This window comes from Oreochromis aureus, linkage group 7 (assembly GCF_013358895.1).
Source record: "Oreochromis aureus strain Israel breed Guangdong linkage group 7, ZZ_aureus, whole genome shotgun sequence".
Taxonomy (NCBI): Eukaryota; Metazoa; Chordata; class Actinopteri; order Cichliformes; family Cichlidae; genus Oreochromis; species Oreochromis aureus.
This window is the reverse complement of record NC_052948.1, coordinates 47568885-47591692: the sequence shown is the minus strand read 5'-3', so window position 1 is coordinate 47591692 and position 22808 is coordinate 47568885. Positions and strand designations below refer to the sequence as shown.

Here is a 22808-nt window from a genome sequence, read left to right as displayed (position 1 = left end):
TCAATAAGACTGGCTGGGGGATAATCAATGATTCTTTAAAAAATTGTTAGAACATGTAAAAAAAATTAATAACATGACAAAATAGGCAACACAAGTGAATTTAAAACGCAAAAAAGAAAAAGGATAATGAATTATTTACTTATGCAATCCTCTCACTTTCTGATCAATTTTTCATTTCAGTTCAATTCTAGGGTTAATTGACCATCTGGCACCAAATCACAAGAACATTCTCCTCAAGGGTAAAGAGCGCACAATATTAGAGAGAAAAATCAGACGACCACCTATGAGCAAGCACGTGGCGACTGTGGGAAAGAAAAACTCCTTTTTCCTTTCCGAAGTGGCAGCCCTCTGCCTTGCTGTAGGTGCAGGGAAAGAGAAAAGAGCACAGAGAGACAGGACAAAAGACACACCGTGGATAAGTGTTATTTATCTATTTATTTAAATCTTAACATTTTTAGAGCGATCAATTTTTTTGTACTTTAAAAGAAATCTGAAAATTATTAATTGGTTTTCTTCTGATTTTTTCGGGTTAATAATCATGTTTTTTTGGCTCACTTGTGAACAAAAATGGACTGTTGTGTACACAAATAAAGTACACAACACATTAAGTACATAAAAGGATGAAAAATCTTTATACTGTGTATCCTTTTCACACAATAAAAATGATCCTTCTCTTTTTGTGGACTCGTTTAAAAACCGGTTTAAACCGGTTTTAGACTTTAGACAGCCTTTTTTGTTGATACTAATTTATTATATATTCTGTATCTTCTTTGTGCGCATAACTTTGTGAGGTTACTATTTTTTTTCCAATAAATTGCTAATCTTAAGGGGGACAAGTTCAGGAATGTGCTCGCACATACTATGACGTTGTGAGCGCGCGAGGGACGTCACCGCCCACTTCAAACACTTTTTTTTTTGAGAAAGAAAACCGGGTACCCGCCTTACCTGCTGCTATTTTCTGTCAACACGGTGGAAGAAGAGCACTTGTCGTGTACCCCCTCAGTGCCTGCCCACCATGTATAAAGCTATATCGAGTCTAAGCGGACGCTGTGATGCTTTAACACGAGGGTCCTGCTCAAGGCCCAGTTTGGCCTATTTCCACGGGGCAAGTGGTGAGTTCTCCCTGCTTCAGCTCCAGCTTTTATCTTCACTATATAAGTGTGTTACGCTTTTTGGTTTGTTGCTATTACAGTGCAGGAGGAGCATAACTGTTCACAAAACATGACCTGTTTTTGTTTTTGGGTGGGGGGCCTGCTGTGCTGGCATAACTTTCTGTAATGTTAACATTTTCCCAGTCAGTATTTCAGTTAATTGATTCACGGATTATGATTTTTTTTTTCTTTTAATAATATCTCAATTTGAAGATCTGTCACAGCCATGCCATTTGTAGATGTCTGCTGGTTTCACAACAAGCAAACAGGCAGCATTGCATCAGTGTGCTGTGAGGTCAAAGGTTATCTTAATGTGGTCCCATCCTGGCTTCAATATTGTTGAAAAGTGTGAATGAAATGAAACCAGTAGCATCAAAAGCAAACACAGTTTAAACCTGATGTGTGTGGGTTTTTTTTGTTGATGATTAGTAATTACACTCATTGGGTGTTAAATATTTGGCATTTGTGTCAACAGAAAGATGTTTCACATAATGTCACTGAAATGTCACCCCAAAGCTTTGATCATCCTCTGCCAGATAAAATAGAGAGCTCGATGGTTGTCAGCCAGCTGTTCTTTCCTTCTTCTTCTTTTGTTTTTACGCTGCAATTAATTTACAGGAGCATTATGTCAGAAATCAGCCTTCAAGCCTACCTCTACAGACGTGCCAGAGATGCCCCCGTGCAATTTCAATCCAGAAAAATACACGGTAAGAGCAGACTCCTGCTGGTACATTTGGCCTTGCATTATGTAATCGCTTCAGTAATAATAGTACTTAGTTGGTTGAATAAATGAGCACTTCAGCCCAGTAAGTAACAAACCTCGGTCACAAAAAAAATAAACATCCTGTTCTGCAACCCTTATCTTGTGTACTTGTCTCTATCAAGGGTATGTCCAAAGACCGTATGATAGAGATCCGCAGACAGAACTGCAACCCCATGACCATGAAGGTTACTTATTATAAGAAGCCAGTGTTCATCCACCAGGGGTACATGCAGTGGCTGTGGGATGTGGACGGGAGACGATATCTGGATCTGTTTGCTGGTGTGGCAACTGTCGGTGTGGGCCACTGCCATCCGTAAGGTCCTTTACAGTTTGCTGTGCCACACATGGAGAAGTATTTAACAAACACAGGCATCCTATGGATGAAGTAGAGACACTGACATGAGTCGGTTATTGTAACATTTATGCACCACTTTCCACCCAGCATACAGTGCTATTGTAAGCATGTTTTATTTTAAAATGAAGCATTTTTAAACATGCCCATTTTCTTAAGAAAGCATACATTATTTAATAATAACAATTAATAAAATAATTATTTTAAAAAATGTGCTTTAACTTTGTAATGCTCAGAGTTAAAACAATCCAGTTACAGCCGTGGTTATCTTCAAATTTATGCACAATATAAACATTTGATCAAGGGTTTAAGCTGTAACTTGAATTGTAACTTCAAGAATTATTGACACTCACAAAGCAGAAGATAGAAATACAAGTTATCCCAGTGTGTTATCCCAAAGTGTCAAGAACTGGAGTGAGAAGTATCATAAAGGAATTCATAGAAAAAGCCCCACAAAAGAGAAAAAACCTGGCAGGATTGAAAGGTTTTAAAGACTCTGGAAATAAAACTAGTGAGAGATGTGCCTTAAGACCCCAGAACAACTGCTAAGACATGAGTGAATAACCTAAAGAATAAAATCTTAAAGAAGACAATCACTACAAGTAGAGATGCCTTTAAGGCAGACTGAAGTACGCCAGGAGAACCTGGAGAAAGATTATGCAAACTGAACACGCAGCCTGACATGTGTGTTCTTTACAACTCAAAAACACCATCCCCACAGTGAAGCACGGTGGCGGGAGTATTATGCTGTTTGTCTTTCAACACGACAACAACAACCCAAATCAGATGTGGCTCCTGGTGAAGAACTACCTTAAGAGGACCAAAGTAAACGTTATTGACTATTGACCATAAAATCTAGAGGAGGCTGAGCGATTCGTCAAAGAAGAATGGGCTGGGATTTCTCAGGAGATTTGTTGAAAACTACAACAAAGCTGCTGCAGGCTGTTATCCAAGAAGATATGATACATGTTTGACTATTAACATCGGGGGACTAATAGTTTGGAAACCGATAGTTTAGGTTTTTGTTAAATAATTTTGTTTCTATGTGTAAAGTAAAATAATATAAACATCGACAATAAAACAAAGATGTTCGTCTTAAAAATCCCTTGCTCTATTTAACAGATACTCTGGAAATACTGAAAAAAAAATATGGGGCTAATAATTCTGTAAGCCTCTCCTATAAGACCTCAGTCTTTCTAGCATCCCGAGTAGCTTGGTCGTTTTAGAGAATGCCCTACATGTGGTCCCCAACCTTTTTGCGCCACAAAACGGTTTATGTCCGACAATATTTTCACGGACCGCCCTTTAAGGTGTCGCGGATAAATACAACTAAATGAAACCGGTACTGGTACCAAAAAACAAGATTTATTCATAACACACGGGAAAAGACCCAGGGAAACTGAGTTAACGATAAAAACGATTAAAAAAAAATAGCCGAGCCTCAACTCCCATGGCCCAGTATCAATCGGCTCCCAGTCCTTGGCCTGGCGGTTGTCTCCTGGTTTCTCTTTGCCAAGCTAATTTATTGTCTGCTGGACACAATCTGAACATCACTTTTTTTTCCACATGTCAGCACAAAATGTACTCCATAAAAAATCACGAAGCGCTAAAAAAACTCCACATTCTTCATGCCTTTAAAGAACCTGTGTAAAGTCCCCTACGTCCTTTCCACCTGATTTTTTCCCTCACTGTTGTACATCTGTTAATGAGTAACGCCTTTAATTAGATTTTTTTTAAATGCTAACATGAGCCGAAGGTAGTTTGTTGGTTCCAGCTGTTTCTAGACATTTTTAATCTTATTTCACACCTGTTGCATTAGACAGCAGCAGCTGGTAATATCAATAATTACTGATTTTTCCCTGCAGAAATGGTCAGTCCGCATCTAACAACAAACGTGTACCGCACTTCAGACAAGTGAGCTATGAAAGTTATAGATTAGACGCTATAGTTTTATAAGCCCAGTTAGGTTGTGAATTCTCTAAAGTAACTATGAAAGCATTGTTCTACGTTGAGAAAGGTTACTGTACAAGAACTGGTGCGAACACTCTGAATGACTGAATCTAACATATTTAGCAAAGTACTTGTTGGAAGTTGCTGAAGTACTTTTCTAATTACTAAATCATCATATTATATATTATTACATATTGTTTACGGTTTGTAAATTGTACATTTTATATATATATACATCTTCTTCCCTATGTTAATACTGTCCATATGTATATAGTGCTGCAGAACTGTACCCCCCCCCCAAACATGTTTACACTGAGTAGGAGATGCTCTGTATCTCATTGTACAGCTGTATAATGACAATAAAGGCATTCTATTCTATTCTATTCTATTCTATTCTATTCTATATTATCACGGAGAAAATGAAATGGCTTCTTTGTTGACAGGAAAGTAACAGCAGCTGCAGAGCAGCAGCTGAAGAAACTGTGGCATACAACTAACATCTATGTTTATCCAACGCTTCATGAGTATTGTGAAAAACTAGCCTCCCACTTCCCAGATCCGCTAAAGGTAAGATATTGAGTTTTTCATTGAATTAGCTGTCATCATGGGCTGATGCTGTCATTAAACAGTGTGCTGGTCTGTTCTCTGTCCAGGTGATATATCTGACAAACAGTGGCTCGGAAGCCAATGACCTGGCAATTTTGATGGCTCGTCTCCACACAGGCAACTACGATATAATTAGTTTAAGGTCTAAATTTTTCCTTCTTTCTATGAATACCAAATCTATCCCACTCACCTCCTGATGAAAGAAAATTGTAAATTCTGTAGAAATGTTTGATTTTTGGCAACTTTGGTTACTAACCTGTTAACAGACAAAAATTCATAGCCATTGTTTACTACGAGGCAGGGTCAACATACCCAGTATAATCAGCCTAATCAATCTCATGAAGGTGGTTATTGACCCAGGGTTTCGCATGAAGGGGGTGGTGTTGAAGCAAATGACCAATCACAAACAGGGATGGGTCTACTGACAGTGTAGCAACTGATTTTTACAAAAGAAGATAAAACTGACATGATTGGAAATATTAAGGAGGTTAAACATGTAATACAAACTAAAATAAACACAGCAGCTGCAGAAAGAGCAGAAGTGTGAGTGGCTATACTAGAAAGTAGTGTAGTATTATAAATGCTGTATGAATGTGTTTTATGCCCTTCTGCATATCTTGATTGCAATAAGTGTTTATTTGAGTTACTGACCTCTGGCATCAACGATGCATTTTCACCAAGAGAACTGCCGCTCACTGGTTATTTTCTTTTTTTTTTCTGCAGAGTAGATCAACAGTTTCTGAAATATTTAAACCTGCCCATGTGGCACCAACAACCACCCCATGTTAGAAGTCACGTTTCCTTATGATTCTGATGCTCAGATTGAAGTCACGCTGTCTGCACGCTTATCAGTGGAGTTACGGGAATACCTAACAAAGTGGCTAGGGAGATGCAAGGTTTCAAGGGATCTTTAAGACTTAAAAATGATTTTAAATTGTTTGCAGCCAACAGAAAAATGCAGGAATAGGACCGCTTCGGAGCTGCCATATTTCTCACAGGTGCTCCCAAGGAAACAACAAAGGCTTAAGACATTTATAAAAACCTTTTTGTAGCCACACACAGCGGTCGAAGGCAACCTTCAGCAATGCTGCCGCTATTTTCCAGAGAACTGTCAGTAGGGGCTGATTTATATTTGTTGATCTAGTTAGACGTGCAATATAAGTTGTCATGATGCCACACCTTTGTAACACTGAAATTACTCAGGTTGAAGCAGCTTTGCTAATCCTATAATCTTGTTTCGTACTACCGGCCTCGGGTTTTTGTTTGTTTTATTGTCTTACTGTTTTTACTATTGTCCTTTTTCTGCTATTAATTCATGTTATTTTATCTGATTGGAGGCACTGAAAAGAGAAACACAGAGTTAAAGTAAATCATGAAAAACAACGTTGAGGATTGCGGTATTGTTGCCAGTAATGTGTATTTTTGTCTTCTAGAGGGTCATATCATGGTGGCAGTCCACAGACCATTGGCCTCACTTCCAATGCAGCATATAAATACCCTGTTGCCAGTGGTTTTGGCTGCACAAATGTAGGTACTGCAAGAAGACAGCAAAAAAAAACAAAACTTTGTTGTATCTGAAAACTGGAAGCTTTCCCATTCAGTGCATAGACACACATATAAACAAGAGTGGCAAATTAAAGAAAAAAACTGCAATAAAACACTGGCATTAATTCTTGAAAATCTTTTCAACTTTTAATCTAACATTACTCACAAAAAGATATTACCTCATATGCAAATCTTGTTGTTCAGTTGGGTTGAGTACTGATGACTCCAAAGGCAGTGAGTCAAAATTTTTTAATTTTTAACTCTAAGCAAACTTTTCAGTGATCCCTGGTGCCCTATGGATAGTGGGTGTTGTCTATCTGGATGAATCCAGTCTCAGCAGAAAACATTTGATCGAGATAAACATGATTTAGAAACATTAACAAAGTAAACTTGTAGGTGGCATCTGGTTAATAATTGGCTTAAAGTGACACATTTAAGGCTGAAATGTATTAAAGGTAATATTCTTTCACTGAATGTGTTTGCATTATTTAAACTAATTCATTTGCACATTTTATATCTACTTAATTAAATATAATTCTAAAATGGGCTGAAGGCGACCGATGCATTCACAGCAATAAAGTTTGGTGATGCTTTATTTGTGCTGTTAAACTGAAATAAGAAGACCTGATTTCTGTCCAATGAACAGACCATGTGTCCCGATGTGTTCAGAGGGCCTTGGGGAGGAAGCCACTGCAGAGACTCCCCTGTTCAGACCATCAGAGAGTGCACTTGTGCCCAAGGTACACAAACATGTGCACTTGTGGCTCAGTGCCAATGTACCCGTTCTGTTCTAATAAACAGAATAAAAGAGGGAGATGTTTTTAATTTTTTTTATAATAATCTGTCTGTATCCAGGTGAAAAAAGGAGATGTGTTTGGGGGGGGTGTCTTTGTTTTGCATAGGTCATTCTTGATTGAAACATGCATTTAAACAAAATTATATACTTTCATTTTTGTAATTTTCTGTTTTCCTTTTGAGTTGCGATTCACTTCTTTCATAATACAGAGTAGGGCAGATTACTTATAACCCCCAAAACAAGGCAGCTGTTGAGTATTTACTTCTTTTAATGTTTTACCACTTTCAGGAATGTTAATTATAACCTGTCTCTACTAGACCACTTGAAAATGGTCCCATTGTCAGCACAATTTCATGGATTTTTGCACAAACCAAACATCTGTCACAGCAAAATAATATCTGAATCAGCCAACCATCTAAACTGACAAGAAAGTTTTTTGTGTTGTTCCCCCTCCACAGGTCACTGCATGGCAAATCAACAGTACATTGCACAACTGAAAGAGACATTTGCTACAAGTGTCCCAAATAGAATAGCTGCTTTCTTTGGAGAGCCGATTCAGGTACTTTATTCAGTTGTAGAGTATATTATAAATTATATATTTCTATATAATTCTCCTATCCATGTCTGTTTCTTTAAATATTTCCTTTTTTCTTTTTAGGTTAAACATGTGGTTACACTGAATGGATTCTGATTTAATTTAGAACAGGCCTTTGTGATCATACTGTCCATGTTTGTTGTTTTACCTTGTTCAGAATGGTCGCTGTGTTTGTGTTAATTAAGATGTGACAGTGGGATGTGCACGTGTGTGTTTATACAGGGAGTGGGAGGAGCTGTGCAGTATCCTAAAAACTACCTTAAGGAGGCTTACAAACTTGTAAGAGAGCAAGGAGGAATCTGCGTTGCTGACGAGGTTAGGTGCAAATGTTAAATAGGTTTTCTAATTAAAAGTTTTAGCTACATTGTTTTGTTTGGGTTAGTTTTTTGTTTGTTTTTTAAATTCTTTAAAACAAAATCTTTAAGCCTGCCACAGCTTATTCGAAAGTGGAGATTAAGCACATCGGTACATGTGCTGCCACACGTGTTGAATCTGCTGTGTTACTTCCATTTAAATAAAGTGCTTCATGGTAAAGCATTGTTATAAAATATTCCTAAATGCATTAAAAAATAAGAAAGTAACTGCCAATCACTCATAAGCTACCAAGTCAGTGGGCATAAACAGTATGTTTGCACATCTGTGCCTCAACCACACATACTAGTTTTACACACAAATGCAGGAGTAGGTGGATTTAGTCTGATAAACTTTGTTTAGAAAAACCTGTTCTTATAGGAAAACTTTTGAGTAGTCTGTTTCAATACAACAACCAAACACAATATTGATCATGTCCTGCAATAGACTGAAGAACAAATGGGAACAAAATAGATCGACTGATACTGAAGACCTGATCATATTTCAGTTTTTCGTTCCTAATATTAAAAATCAATTGGATTTTATTGAAATAGTGGCAGATCAATTTTGTGCTAAGATCAGGCAGTCCGGCACCTGTTTCCTTTCTTTTATTCTGCTCTTTTTTTCTGCATCATTTTTTATGTCAAACTGTCCATGTCAAACTGTTTATGTCAAATGTACCATTTGACACAAAACTTACCACCTTAGCTACCCCAGCTCTGGATTTTTTTCTTCAGTCCTGAGGAAATTCAATGAGGAGGTGGGCGTTATTGTTTCAGTTTCTTCAGTTGTAAAATTCTCCTGTTTTTTCACTATTGCAGTGCATTTCTGTCTCCAAAAACAACAAATTATTTTGTGTGTGCACTTAGTTTGTACGTACTCTAAGACCATTTCAATGCACATATGTCAGTATGTACCTTATCTCCTCTCTGACAGGTAAGCCAGTCTGAATGAAACTGTGCAATAATTTAACAGTCACCAAAATGTATGTCTGTGACAGTATTTTGTTTGAGTCACCACTGAATATGGAAGGAAGACAAAGGTGCTGCAGGCTAGTATTAGTGAATGAGACTCAGCGTTTGAAGGGAGATGTTTTATTATCTTGATTAAATTACAGATTCCTACAACACCCCCAATAGGTATTAAATTCTTATGAACACTTATGTGTTTTTTTCCTTTGTGTTTCCATTACTGTAGCACTCCTAAAAGGGGGAAAAATAAATAAATAAATCACTTAATCATCTGTTTTTCACCTGGCAGGTCCAGACTGGATTTGGACGAACAGGAAGCCACTTTTGGGGTTTCCAAGGCCACGATGTCATTCCTGATATGGTTACAATGGCGAAGGGCATTGGCAATGGATTCCCGATGGGAGCTGTTGTTACAACACCAGGTGAGAATATGCTCTAGTGTTTGAAGATCTGCTTGTATACTCAAGGAACATAAACAAATACATTTAATTACACTATACATTATTTTCACTACTAAACTGGCAAAATGTAACTGGCCGTGGTGAGACAGCATCTGTCTCTTTCTGCCAGGTAGTGACGGAGCTTTTTGGATGTGAAGACTCAACAATTTAATATGTATTTATAGATTATCAAAAAAAAACAAGGACACCATAAAAGCTTATTTTTTTTATTTATTAATTACTTTATACTTCTCAAGCAACAAGCAGACCAGAATTTTTTTTTATTTTTTTTTTTTACTGAAATTGCGAGTGAATGAAATAATCGACTCTCCAGTTGTGACTCACCACTTCAGCCAAGCTCTCAGCAAGAAATTGAGGAAAGTAGACAAGGAGGAAAAAATAGTTCCGCATTGAATACCTAAGACATAGATTGATTAGAAGAAAAGCTTCTAGTACTTGTTCCATTTGCACAACGCTGCTGGAGCCCTGGGAGACTTGTACTGTTGGATTATTAATGCTTTGAGCCTCAATGTGAGCCTCTCTTTGTTTATCATATAGTAGCTGTCTGACTGAGGTGTTACCTTGAAAAGTACCATCAGACTTCCATTTTCATCCGTTTTAGATTGTTAGTGTTAAACAATACTGAAAGACCTAGTATCATGTTGATAAAGAGTTCAACATGAATTCATTTTTCACAAAAGTATTTTATATGTATCTTGTATTTTGAGATGTAATGTAAACGGAGCAGTCGCTGGAAGTTTGAATTTGTTTTTTCATTTTTTGTTGTTTTGTTTTGTTTGTCTTAGAAATTGCAGCCTCCTTTTCCAAGGGGCTTCACTTCAACACCTTTGGGGGAAATCCTTTGGCTTGTGCTGTTGCTTCATCGGTGCTTGATGTAGGAATTCTTTAACCTTTTCTAAATGAAGCCTGTTCAAAATAACAGTGACAGCAGCGACACTAAAATACAGAAAAACAACTGCATTTTTCCTTAACAGACCATCAGAGAGGACGACACCCAGCAGAACAGCCTTCGTGTGGGCACCTATCTGATAACAGAGCTCGCGAAACTCAGAGACAAGTATGAGATCATCGGTGATGTCCGTGGAAAAGGCCTGCAGATCGGTGTGGAAATGGTCCGAGACAAGGTGCAGTGACCCATTCTATTCATATGTTTATACAATACATATTTGCATTGTGCCTCCCTGGGGCCATTGCCCAGCAGTGCCCAAGTTAACCGTTAGCTGCAGCACTTGTGCCTGTCTGACAGTATTGTGGCTGCAGTGCATGCACTTTTTTTTATTTTCCTTTAATATTTGAAAGAATTGAACAAAGAAAAGAAATAATACAGACTCTACAGCCAGAAAAAAAATTGCTTGTAAAAAGATGTATTGTGATGCACAGACAGACCAGAGCAGAGCTGTGTTTGCAGCTCTGTACATGCAGTGGGTGAGAAAAGAGAGGAAGCAGGGAGCTTATTTCCCATTTTACAGCCTATACAAGCAAGAGAAGTTAATGTTGTTCACACACAGCAAAGAACACAGGTGGGTGGGTATCAGCTGTTCAGGAAAAATCGTTTACAGTTGTAACGCCTGGTTCTCAGTGCCTTCTTTTCAATCATCCTATAGGTTTTTTCACACTGTTTTTTTAACATGTAAAACTGCTAGCAGCAAGAGTACATGTATTAGCTAAAAAAATAATATTGTTAATCCTCTTGCTTTGTCTCACTGGGGAATCAACAGGCCATTCAGGCTACTGGAGCTTGCAATACAGTGGCAGAAACTCTGCTCACTGTTGCCCTGGAGCTGACTCTTCTATTTCAGTGACTTCATTTTTGAGAGAATTTGTGATTTCTGCTTGGAAAATATCTTGCTGTTGATATGTTGTTAATGGTGTCATTTTGACCAGCGTTTCTCTTCGCCAGCACAGTTCGTTTGTGCTTTGCAGGTGGCGTCAAAGGGCTGTAATGTGGAAATTGAATTTTAGTGTATGAAAGTGATAGATTTTGATAGATAGAAGCCCTTTATTTGTCACGTGCATATGCAGTGGAATTGGACTGCAATGAAATTTTGGCTCCCTATCGTGAGCAGCTTGTTAGTTCCGATTCTGTTTTCGGCCTTTCGGGATTGGAGGGCGGACACCACGGTTTCTAGCTGAAAAAACAAACAGCGAGAAATCAGCAGGTATTTCCATGACTTAATTTAAATGATTGGTAGTTCAGAACAACACCACTGTCTCTAATCAGCACAAGTGTGATGTCGAAGGACCATCAAACCGTAGCACTGCTGTACAGTCAGTGGACCAATTGATTTTTTTCCCCATCAAACACATGCAACAAAATTAAACTATGCACACAGTTCAGAACACGTGAAGCACATGAATGGATTGACAGCATGGCTCAAAACTGCTAAATTCTAAGGACGTTAGTAGTGATACGTATGTGCTTTTATGCCCCCCCACCACCACCACCACTGCAGTTACAGCGGCGCCCCTCTATCGTCCGAACTAGCTAGCAGCGTCGTGGTGCCCTTCTTTATTTTGCCCCATGTAGATAGCAACGTTTGTTTCAACCGAAGGTTTATTGATTGAAATTCCTCAGCAAAGGCAAAAGCCCTCAGGTGCATCATTTATATGTTGGGACCCCCAGACACAGCGGCGCCCTCTATTGTTTTTGGAAACACCCGCCCACATAAAATGATCCTCAGTGCTTTAGAGTCGCGGCATTTCGGTGTCAGGACACGCTACGGAGCAGAGCATTTCTTCCGGTCAGCAAGACTAACAGAGTTCTTTTTAACATGGCCTTCACAAATGGTAAGTAAAACCAGACTATTACTGTATTTTATAAATGTGTATCATAGGATATTATAGGATATTCAATCTATTTTCTTGTCTAAAACAAAAGCCTGATTTTTAGAAGCGCGTGAGAACGGCGCAGGATACGTTTCTTCAGAAACACCCGATTTTATAGGTCAAAGGAGTCCTCTAACAAGCACAAGGTGTGTACAGAATTATGGCTGTTTAAATACATGTTTCTTTTTTTCTTGTTTTTAAATTATGTATTAGCTGGGTTTTCTCCGATTTGCATCCAGGATTAATAAACTGACCAAAAAAACATTCAGACTCTGCGATCACAAGACCAAACCTTACGCCAGGTTTGTATACAAATGTCTGTATACATGTTTCGGAATTTAAAAAAGGTTTAAATAATTACAAATGTTTTTTGCCCACTGTTTTTAAACCTACAGGCCTGAGACAGAAACACGATGCGTGTGGAGAACTGGGCCCATCCAGAATAACACAGGCCATACGGTGAGTATACTCATAAAGAAAAAAAGACACGTGTATATTCTGCTTTGAAACGACACAGTGCGTATATATAATGTTTTAACACATGTCTATCTGTACAGCCAGCACAGCACCCCTTCGCATGATGAGGATGATGATGAGCCCGTGTCATTTCTGGAATATTTACGTCATATAGAACTGCCAGAAGAACAAGACCAAGAACAAGCAACCTCAATACAGCCTCTGTGTGACAGTGGAGAGCCAAACCCATTTTTTTCTAACATCTACAGAAGTAGGGCTATGTGGCACACAGCAAGTAGCATTCTCTGATGTTAGCAGATTTGAGAAACACTTAAACGTCAAGATTGTAATCTATTATAACGCTGCAGGGCATAAACGGCTGCATTGTTTTTTCACACATGATGAGCCAAACCGAAACACGCTTATTTTGTATCTGCACATTGGGCATTACCATGAGCATACTGATTGAAAAACCAACAGCTTTTCTCGGGTCAGCCTATGTGTGTAATTTCTGTTACACATATGAACACATATGAAGCACCACTATACCAGAACCCATGCAGTGCTTCATATTATCACAAGGGACCATGTTGTGTTTTATTTCTGGTAATTTGTGTTGTTGGTAACATTGTTGTTATTTGCAGATGTGGTTACAGTCGCTGCATTTCATGTTGGGTCCCCTGTGCTGATGACAGAGTGTGAAACATACGTTACATCTGTATTTACAGCTGTGGTATAGTGGTGCTTCATATGTGTTGTAACAGAAATTACACACATAGGCTGACCCGAGAAAAGCTGTGGGTTTTCCAATCAGTATGCTCATGGTAATGCCCAATGTGCAGATACAAAATAAGCATGTTTCGGTTTGGCTCATCATGTGTGAAAAAACAATGCAGGCGTTTATGCCCTGCAGCGTTATAATAGATTACAATCTTGATGTTTAAGTGTTTCCCAAATCTGCTAACATCAGAGAATGCTACTTGCTGTGTGCCACATAGCCCTACTTCTGTAGATGTTAGAAAAAAATGGGTTTGGCTCTCCACTGTCACACAGAGGCTGTATTGCGGTTGCTTGTTCTTGGTCTTGTTCTTCTGGCAGTTCTATATGACGTAAATATTCCAGAAATGACACGGGCTCGTCATCGTCCTCATCATGCGAAGGGGTGCTGTGCCGGCTGTACAGATAGACATGTGTTAAAACATTATATATACGCACTGTGTCGTTTCAAAGCAGAATATACACGTGTCTTTTTTTCTTTATGAGTATACTCACCGTATGGCCTGTGTTATTCCGGATGGGCCCAGTTCTCCACACGCATCGTGCTCTGTCTCAGGCCTGTAGGTTTAAAAAACAGTGGGCAAAAAAACATTTGTAATTATTTAAACCTTTTTTAAATTCCGAAACATGTATACAGACATTTGTATACAAACCTGGCGTAAGGTTTGGTCTTGTGATCGCAGAGTCTGAATGTTTTTCTGGTCAGTTTATTAATGCTGGATGCAAATCAGAGAAAAACCCAGCTAATACATAATTTAAAAACAAAACAAAAAGAAACATGTATTTAAACAGCCATAATCCTGTACACACCTTGTGCTTGTTAGAGGACTCCTTTGACCTATAAAATCGGGTGTTTCTGAAGAAACGTATCCTGCGCCGTTCTCACGCGCTTCTAAAAATCAGGCTTTTGTTTTAGACAAGAAAATAGATTGAATATCCTATAATATCCTATGATACACATTTATAAAATACAGTAATAGTCTGGTTTTACTTACCATTTGTGAAGGCCATGTTAAAAAGCACATATGTATTACTACTGACATTTCCACCTGTTTTGCTCAGATGTCATTCTAAATCAGACTCTTGCAAATCTCTGAACACAAAGTGCATCATTCAGCACACTTTCTTTCACCTGTAGGAACACTGGCCTTCAAAATGCAACACACTGATTTAGAAATTGGTCCAACTCTTTTTGCACCTTTGCAAACTCAACTGTAAGAACAATTTAATCATGTGTCAGAGTATAAAAGAGGCTTTGAGTCATTTCTTCAAGAGTTAGGCAAGAAGCTGAAACAGGAAGAACAAAGAGGAAGAGTGAGAGGGGGTCTGTGAGGTAGCAGCAGTTTTTTTGTCAGTTCAGCTGAACACGTTGTATTGCAGTAATACACATATATTTCTTACCCTTTGGGATCTGTGTAGGGTTTCTCATTGTACTTACATTACATGGTGAAATCAGTAAATTTGCTTAATATATACATTAAATAGGCAATTTTTTTATTCTTCTTTTTTTTTTTTTTTTTTTTGCATATAGGTGCACAAAATCATTTGAATACGTAGCATGACTTCATCAAACCAAAACATGCATGAGCACTTTTCATGGTACTGTTTTATATTTATCACATCAGTGTTTATATGATGGTCTGCGAGAACACATCAGGTAATATCTGTGTGTATTGTTTTTGTGGAAGGAACCCGTTTTGAGAAGAGACGACGTGTTTTTGTTTTTTTGAGCGCTGTTTTTTATTTCGCAAGAGATGTGTGGGGTTTTGACAAAAGCAGCAAACTCTTTGTTTGTGTTTGAAGTTTTGAGAAACTGAGTCACAGTTTCTGGAATGAACCACATGGATAAACATTAGGAGAAAAAGTGTAATGAGAAATGAAGTGGGTGAACTTTTCATTCTGAATCAGAATATTCCAAATATAAAAACATAGTGAAATTTTTATTTATTTAATTATTTTTTGCTGCCGTCTTTATTCATTTATTTATTTTTTTATCTGTGTACCAACCATCTAGTTAAATATTTTTTTCTTTTGCAAGATGGCTGCAGGTTGTGAACCATATTTAGTCACTCAGTGTCTGTCTTCTCAACATACATAATTCAAGGTTAAACAAATGAATTCAGATCCATTCATTAATTTGAAAGCTGAAAAGAATTCCTGTCTGTATGCTCTATCAGAGGGTTTGTCATAGACATTTGTGTCCTTACTTTGGTACGTTGTCATGAGCTGTTGTGTGAAGCAAGCAGAGTTAGGACCCAAATGTAGGACTTAGAAACTGGACTAAACTTAAAGGCAGCTTTATTGCTGGACTTACGAGAAACAGAATACAGGAAATTTAATTCTTCAGAGACTAGGACCCTGAAAAGAAAATACTGGACATGCAGAACACAGCTAGAGGGGAGATTGCCATCAGAAACTAAAGAAAACTGAAGACTTAATTAGACACATGAGGTAAGGGCAGAGTGAAAACGAGTGTGGAACACAGCTGAACAGAATCCACTAACAAACCAAGGGAAGCAATGCGGAACGTCACACACACAGGATGAGGGACTATTAAAGCAAAACAGGAAACATGGAATAGGTAAAGAAATGCAGAGACATGACTGAATAGGGGATACAAGACTCACTTGACACAACAGGTAGACCATACAACCACAGAGACAGACAGACACATGTTAAATTTATTTTAAAATTCTAGTCTTATACCATATACTGTGATTATTAGACCACGTTAGAAACAAGGAAATAAATGTTTTTACAAATCTGTAAAAAACTTGCTTAAAACTAAAAATTATATTAGTTATTCAACAAACAACTACTACATAGTCCTTACTTACATATAATAACCAAAAGACGTAATACGCCCTTAGGCATTGAGCAGCTTGCATTCTTGCTGGCGTTGTCAAAGTGCACTTTGACAGGCTCTTTTGATATTGACTTTCAGATAGTTTCTAACTAGTCCCAGAGACCTGCTTTGAATTAACCTTTTGTGGAGTCTGTCTTTGAGTACATTGTAGGCTTTGATTTGGCCACTCCATCAGTTCAAGTACTTCCTTTTTCCTGTTTCTTGGTCAAAGAGTCTTTGCACAGCTTTGAAGGGTGTTTGGGATCATTTTTTGTTGGTATATAAACCCATAACCAATCGGTTTCAGTCCAGAAGGGATTCCGGGATGTTGAGGTACACTGAAAAAAAGGGATTGGCCAGCTCTTGGATTTATGTAAGCATCTTGCGTGTATTTAACACAATTGCCTCATGCTTTAAAGTTAAGTGTAACTATATAGTGTAGAAACTACGTCATATGCAGAGAGGGTAGATTAAATTGTTCATATCATGTTCGAGTGAAGTAAGTCAATAATATAGCAATGTTAAATCCCGCAACACCGCACGGGATTTCAGTCTCGCGCGCTTTGGATCGTGGTTTCAGGAAGGCATCCATCTCAGTCAAGTCAAGCAGCTGCCTTTACTTTTTTTGGTGTACCGAAAAGAAGTAAATTGGGTGGTTGTTACATTAACAAAGTCTACCTTTTAATTTGAACACAAAAGTTTCATGTTTCTATGTTGAATGTAATTAAATCATGTAGGATCTGTATGAAATTCAACTTAATTTGTTCTTGTTGAGATGACATGATACAGTCTAGTAAGAGTGGTTAGTTGCTGGACTCATGAAATTAACAAGATCACATGAGATTTCAAAATCACTGAAGTTATAAGAGGCACACAACTACACACACACCACGTGTATGCTATTGCTTTTTATTGTGGTGTAACCTATGAAGGACAAAAACGTAAAGAAAATTCTGCATCAAGCCTGTTTGTTAAGCCTGGGTTGGTGGCATGGTGGTTAGTGCTGTTGCCTCACAGTAAGAAGGTCCTTGGTTCAAATCCACAATCTGGTGCAAGTGGTTGTTTGTTTCTATGTGATAGACTGGTGAGCTCTCCAGGGTGTACCCTGCCTTGTAACCTATCACTTCAGGGTTATGCCCCCCCTGCAACCAGGATAAAGATAGGAGGATGGTAGTTGTTGTATATCCATTAAATTTTTATGGTAACTTTGTTGGACATTATGTAATATGAAGCTAACATGTAGTATTTAAGTGACAAAGTAGTACTGGGGTAAAAGTTATTGAATACTGTTGAAATAAAATGACAAAATTGTGTAGGATTAAAATATTCCAAGAGCTCAACTTACTTCATCTAAACATGTTCCAATTGCGTTTTCTGAACACAAAATGCACAAGTTTATTGAATATGAATAACTTGTGTTGATTTAACTCATTTGTTTAAGTTTCTGCCAAAGCAAAACATTTGCAACCAATGTCCACTATTGAATCAAGTAAATCCAACATGGCCTTTTTTTCAGTGTAGACCTTGTTTGTGATTCACTAATGTCAGGGTTCCTGGGTGGTTCACCCAGTGTTTTCAGTTTGTTCATGTTCAGTTTATTTTGTCACTCGTTCTCATTTCCTGTTTTGCTGTTCCAGTTACTTCCATGTGTCATTAGTCAGATTAAGCTCAGCTGTTCACTCACCGGTCTCTAATCACTAATCATTCAGCCTGTGTATTTAAGTTCTTCAGTTTCATCAGTTCAGTTTCTTGTCATTGTTGTTGTCATTGCTGTGTGTGCTTTCAGCTCAGTCAGCCATTCAGTCAGTCAGCCAGTCTTTCAGTCGTCTAGTCAGTCTGCCATCTCATGTTCTGTTCGTTCCTCCGTTGTCTACAATGAATCACCAGTCCTCACCCACCTGCGAGTCCTGAGTTTGGGTTCTCTCTTCCTCTCATCCACACACACTACTTGACAACTAATTTGCCTGAGGCATTCTCAGAACCTCGTGCCATAATGGAATCTGCACTGTGGGTGCAATGGATCTGGCATCAAAACATTTGCTAGTTTTTCTGCAAATGTAAAAATGACAATGTTGACCAAAAAGTTCAAACTTGGATTTCTGTGTCTAGACTTCCTTCTTCCAGTCATTTGCAGTTCAGTGTTTGTGCTTCCTGGCAATTCTGAGGTGTTCTGAGATGTTTGGAAGTCTGAATAAGGTCTTATTAACAGCTATTCTTCCCTTTAAGCCTTATTCATTGAATCCTTTGCTTGTGGTCATACTGGAGCACCTCTCAGACTCTGATTTAGAAGCTTATCTCTGTCTGAAGATCAGCAGTGGTCTTCTTTCTGTCTCTAGTAATTAAAACCTTGAGGTGTCTGACATCTGCTTCAGTCAGCTTTTGTTTTCTGATTTTGTTTTCCGCCTCCAAAGCACACTTGATTGCTCTGTGAGAACACTTTATGTCCTGCCCTATTTGTCTCAAAGACCATGCAGCATCACAGAGTGTTTTCATACAAATGCTTTCCTTTTCAGCGGGTTCTCAGCGGTTTACCATTTTAAACAATAATGATTTCAGGTTTTCAATACCTAAATTTGACCTGGCACACTGGCAGTCAGAAATTAATTAAGCATAACATCCAAGCACTAAAAACTACTATTTTGCTCAGGAATCCAAGTAAATAACTGTAATTTGGCATCTTAATCAAAAAATAATAATTTTCTTGATTATTTTTCTCTTTTTTAAATAAAGCTATAAAATTGAAAATTGGTGGATAAAAACAATTATTATATGTTAACATTAAAAATATAATTCTGGTTAAAGCGCTTGCACATACTGGTGGATTAACTTTTACAGAAACATTTAAAAAAAAGATTTTTGGTAAGTGCTAATACTGTTAATTTAGGACAGATGTGACATATACTATTTTTTTACATGTAATGTTTAGTGTTTAAGTAAAGAGAAGAAAGAATGCTTTTTCCTTTTGACTCGATAATGTTTCTATATGTGGCTCAGCCTTTAAAAGTGGAAGTGAATATGTTTAAAAAATGTTAGTAACCAAAGAATTTACTGTTGACTGTTGGATTATGGATACAAAGAATAAAGAACAATGTTTTCTGTCCTTATTTTAAAGAATAAAGAATTTTACATATGGAATATTTACAGTGAAGGTTTGAAAAACATCCGTTTTGTCAGTCCTCTCTGTATGGGTACTGTCACACACCACATCTCATACAATTTATCAGTGATGCACCATTTTTTCCAGGCAAATATTTATTTCTCCTTCTATGTTTAAAGTGATTTAGGACTAGCCATTTGGTCAAATTATCCTGGTAATTGAGCTGGGTAAATTACTGTGCTTACCAAAACATCCACCCACATCCGTTTTTTCTGTTATGTGTAGGCCAGCCGAGATCCGCTACCCCCTGAGGCAATGGCTGAGATTTTTGAGGATGTCAAGGACATGGGAGTCCTGATTGGGAAAGGAGCAATATATGGACAGGTAATTTCACTCACCCTCTATCCTTCTGTATACTCATTTTTGTGCTAGACTGCAGTGTGGCAGCGATACATGCTGTGTCTTCAACACAAACCTAGTTGTTTTCTACAATTCAAGCACACTTGTCATTTTGCTTACTTTCTTTTTTACCTTGGATCTAAAATAGACGTCTGAGCGGTAGCTCACTTTGATAATACATTTAATTACAGAAAATGTTGGTTTTGGAATTCTTCATTTCTCTATCTGTAATTGTGCCTCCAGCTCTGCTCATCATGCATTATTGAGACATTGTGATGCCAACTCTGCTATTTAGTTCTTCTATTTATGGCTTTAGAAAACAACATGCTGCAGGTATTTTTTGTGGTAGCAGAACTGATTATTTTCATAAAGGAGAAAGAATAATGATGTTTTAATAGTCCAGAACCCTGCAGGACCCTGTTTGCACTTCTTAACTTGATGTTAACTGAAAAAGAGAAATTGCTGTGTGTAAGCCATTTGGTTCACCTAAAATGTATTTTTATATCTAAAGTATTGGGACAATTTCTAATGGTTTTCTTTCAGAGAAAAGCACATTGGCTTCCTTCTAATTGCAAACACCTTTACAATGATCGGAGAACGAATGATGATTTTAGAGGAACATTTGCACAGGCATATAGAAGCCCATTGTGTTACCTAACATAAGTTTATTACTCTGTGAGATCAGTGATAGCCTCAAAATGGCCAAAGTATTTTTTTCTTTTCTGTATGCCTACATAATCTCTGTTGTTCTGCTTGTATCACTCTTTTAGACCTTCCGCATCAAACCGCCCATGTGCATCACAAAGGAAGATGCTGATTTCTTCGTGGCAGTCTTTGACAAGTCTGTCCGCAACTACATGGAAAAAAGATAAAAACCTGGAAAAGGTCAGACTTGACCTGGCACACTGGCAGTGTTCGGCAGTGTTTGCTTCGTGTTAAAGAGACCCTGGTCAGCCAGAGATGACCTTTTTCAATATAAAGAGTAAAAGTCTCAGTATTAATCTTAATAACCTCATTACCTCTGTTTTTACCTTTGTATAGTGATTAAGAAGATGACATTTTCTAATTATGTGTAACGATTTTGTTATAACAAAGACTTCAAACACCGCACTGATAAAATTGATAACTAACTTTTAGTTCATTTTGCTCTTTTAGATCTGCTAAACGTTTATGATCATTTATAAAGGGATGCTTTGCTTATTACTTATGATACTACAGTAATAATGAAAGCTAGAAACCAAATCTGACCATTTTTAATCTGGTTATTAAGCAAGTTATACTTAATCATCTTACTAGGGATGTAGATGTTTTCTTCTGACAGTGGATTTATTATCTTGTTATCAGTGTAAATAAATGGATAAAATCCAATTTCCACAGACCAATAAAACGTGATATTCTGGAAACAGTAACATAGTGTCCAGCTGTTTTCATTGCAAGCATACAAGTGAAATAACTGTTAATGTTCACTGAATCACTGTGAGGAGCATTATGATTCCATGTAGCACTGCTGCACTCTGCAAACTGGAATACTGCTGTAATTTCAAAATCTTATTCTACTGTGACGCACTCATGTTTATATAACACTGTTTCAGTCTTACTGACCACTCAAAGTGTTTTAGCCCATACATGCATACAGTGCTTTCAAGCACTTTATACTTTTCTTACTTAAAACACTTTATCTACCTCACATCCTGAGCCAATTTAGAGTCACCAATTAACCCAACATGCATGTCCTTGGACTGTGAGAGGAAGCTAGAGTATGCAAAGGAACCTCACACAGGAAGCCAGGGTGTGGACCGCCAAGGTAACATATATATATAGCGTCCTCTCTGCAGTCAGTTGTGACTTAAAACTTGTGTTACAGAGGAGAGAATATGCTGCAACTTAATCCCATAACAGAAAGTGATCACAGTCCCTAAAGCCATGCTTCTGTATGCACCAAAGCTGATATGAAAACAAGTGATTCCTCAGCGGATGCCTGTAAAGGCTATGTGGCATCTAATGCTTGGAAATATACAAAAAAGAGAAAAGGACCGTTAAAAAGCAGGCAAATGTTACGAGCAATGACATCCAGGGAAACAAAAAGAAACATGAGGCTGTGAGGTTCATGGACTGAGTGCCTGCAGTTTATCGGTTTATGTGTGTTTATGTTATGTTTTTATTACATGAGTGGCAAGTTATTGTTAAGTGTAATTCTCTTTATTCTATTGTTTTAATATTGGCCTGGGGAACAAATTTTGTCCTTCTTTTTAACATGTTAAGTGACTATCTATCTATCTATCTATCTATCTACCTATCTATCTATCTGTCTATCTATCTATCTGTCTATCTATCTATCTGTCTCATCCTTTAAAAAATGGATTGTACACTGTAATATGGACTGCAGGAGAAAAAAAAAAAACAAGTACTGAATTTTGGAATTAAAAAAAAGATCTGTCCATCCTAGCCAAAATGCTTTGAATAGACAACATACAGGGTACTAATGCTGCAGTAAGTCCAACTGAGTCTTCTGAACTCTCACCTCCACATACTGTGCTCAACCTGTAATTTATCCTTGAATGCAATGTGTGGTGAGAAGCTCTTAGCTGAGAATTAGGGTTCACATATTGAAGAGCTGTGACTTTCAAAATGTAAAATAAAAAGTTATTAATTAGGAAAATATTAAAGTAGAGGAAAAGTGACCTTGAACAGCAGGATTTTTTTTTTAAAAACCCCAAAACAAACCCTTACAGTCCCAGTTGCCTAAGACCATCTTCTGTACTCGTAAACAGGCAAGAACCAGTACCAACCTACTATCTCAAATGGTTAACAGTGGTTATCCATTTGAGACGCTGTGTGACGTTACAAAGAAACGATGGTACTTTGGT

General features: G+C 37.7%; 1 protein-coding gene across 1 annotated transcript; it reads left to right on the top strand.

Moving 5' to 3' along the window:
• The first annotated feature begins 919 nt into the window (after window positions 1-919).
• Window positions 920-21350, top strand: LOC116331688 (alanine--glyoxylate aminotransferase 2, mitochondrial-like). The gene is made up of 14 exons (XM_031754437.2): window positions 920-1112; window positions 1770-1858; window positions 2037-2227; window positions 4660-4783; window positions 4870-4964; window positions 6256-6349; window positions 7014-7107; window positions 7622-7722; window positions 7981-8073; window positions 9370-9502; window positions 10327-10415; window positions 10516-10665; window positions 19828-19926; window positions 20712-21350. The coding sequence occupies exons 1-14, from the start codon at window positions 1016-1018 to the stop codon at window positions 20811-20813; spliced, it is 1551 nt and encodes a 516-aa protein (XP_031610297.1). The 5' UTR covers window positions 920-1015; the 3' UTR covers window positions 20814-21350.
• Window positions 21351-22808: the final 1458 nt, after the last annotated feature.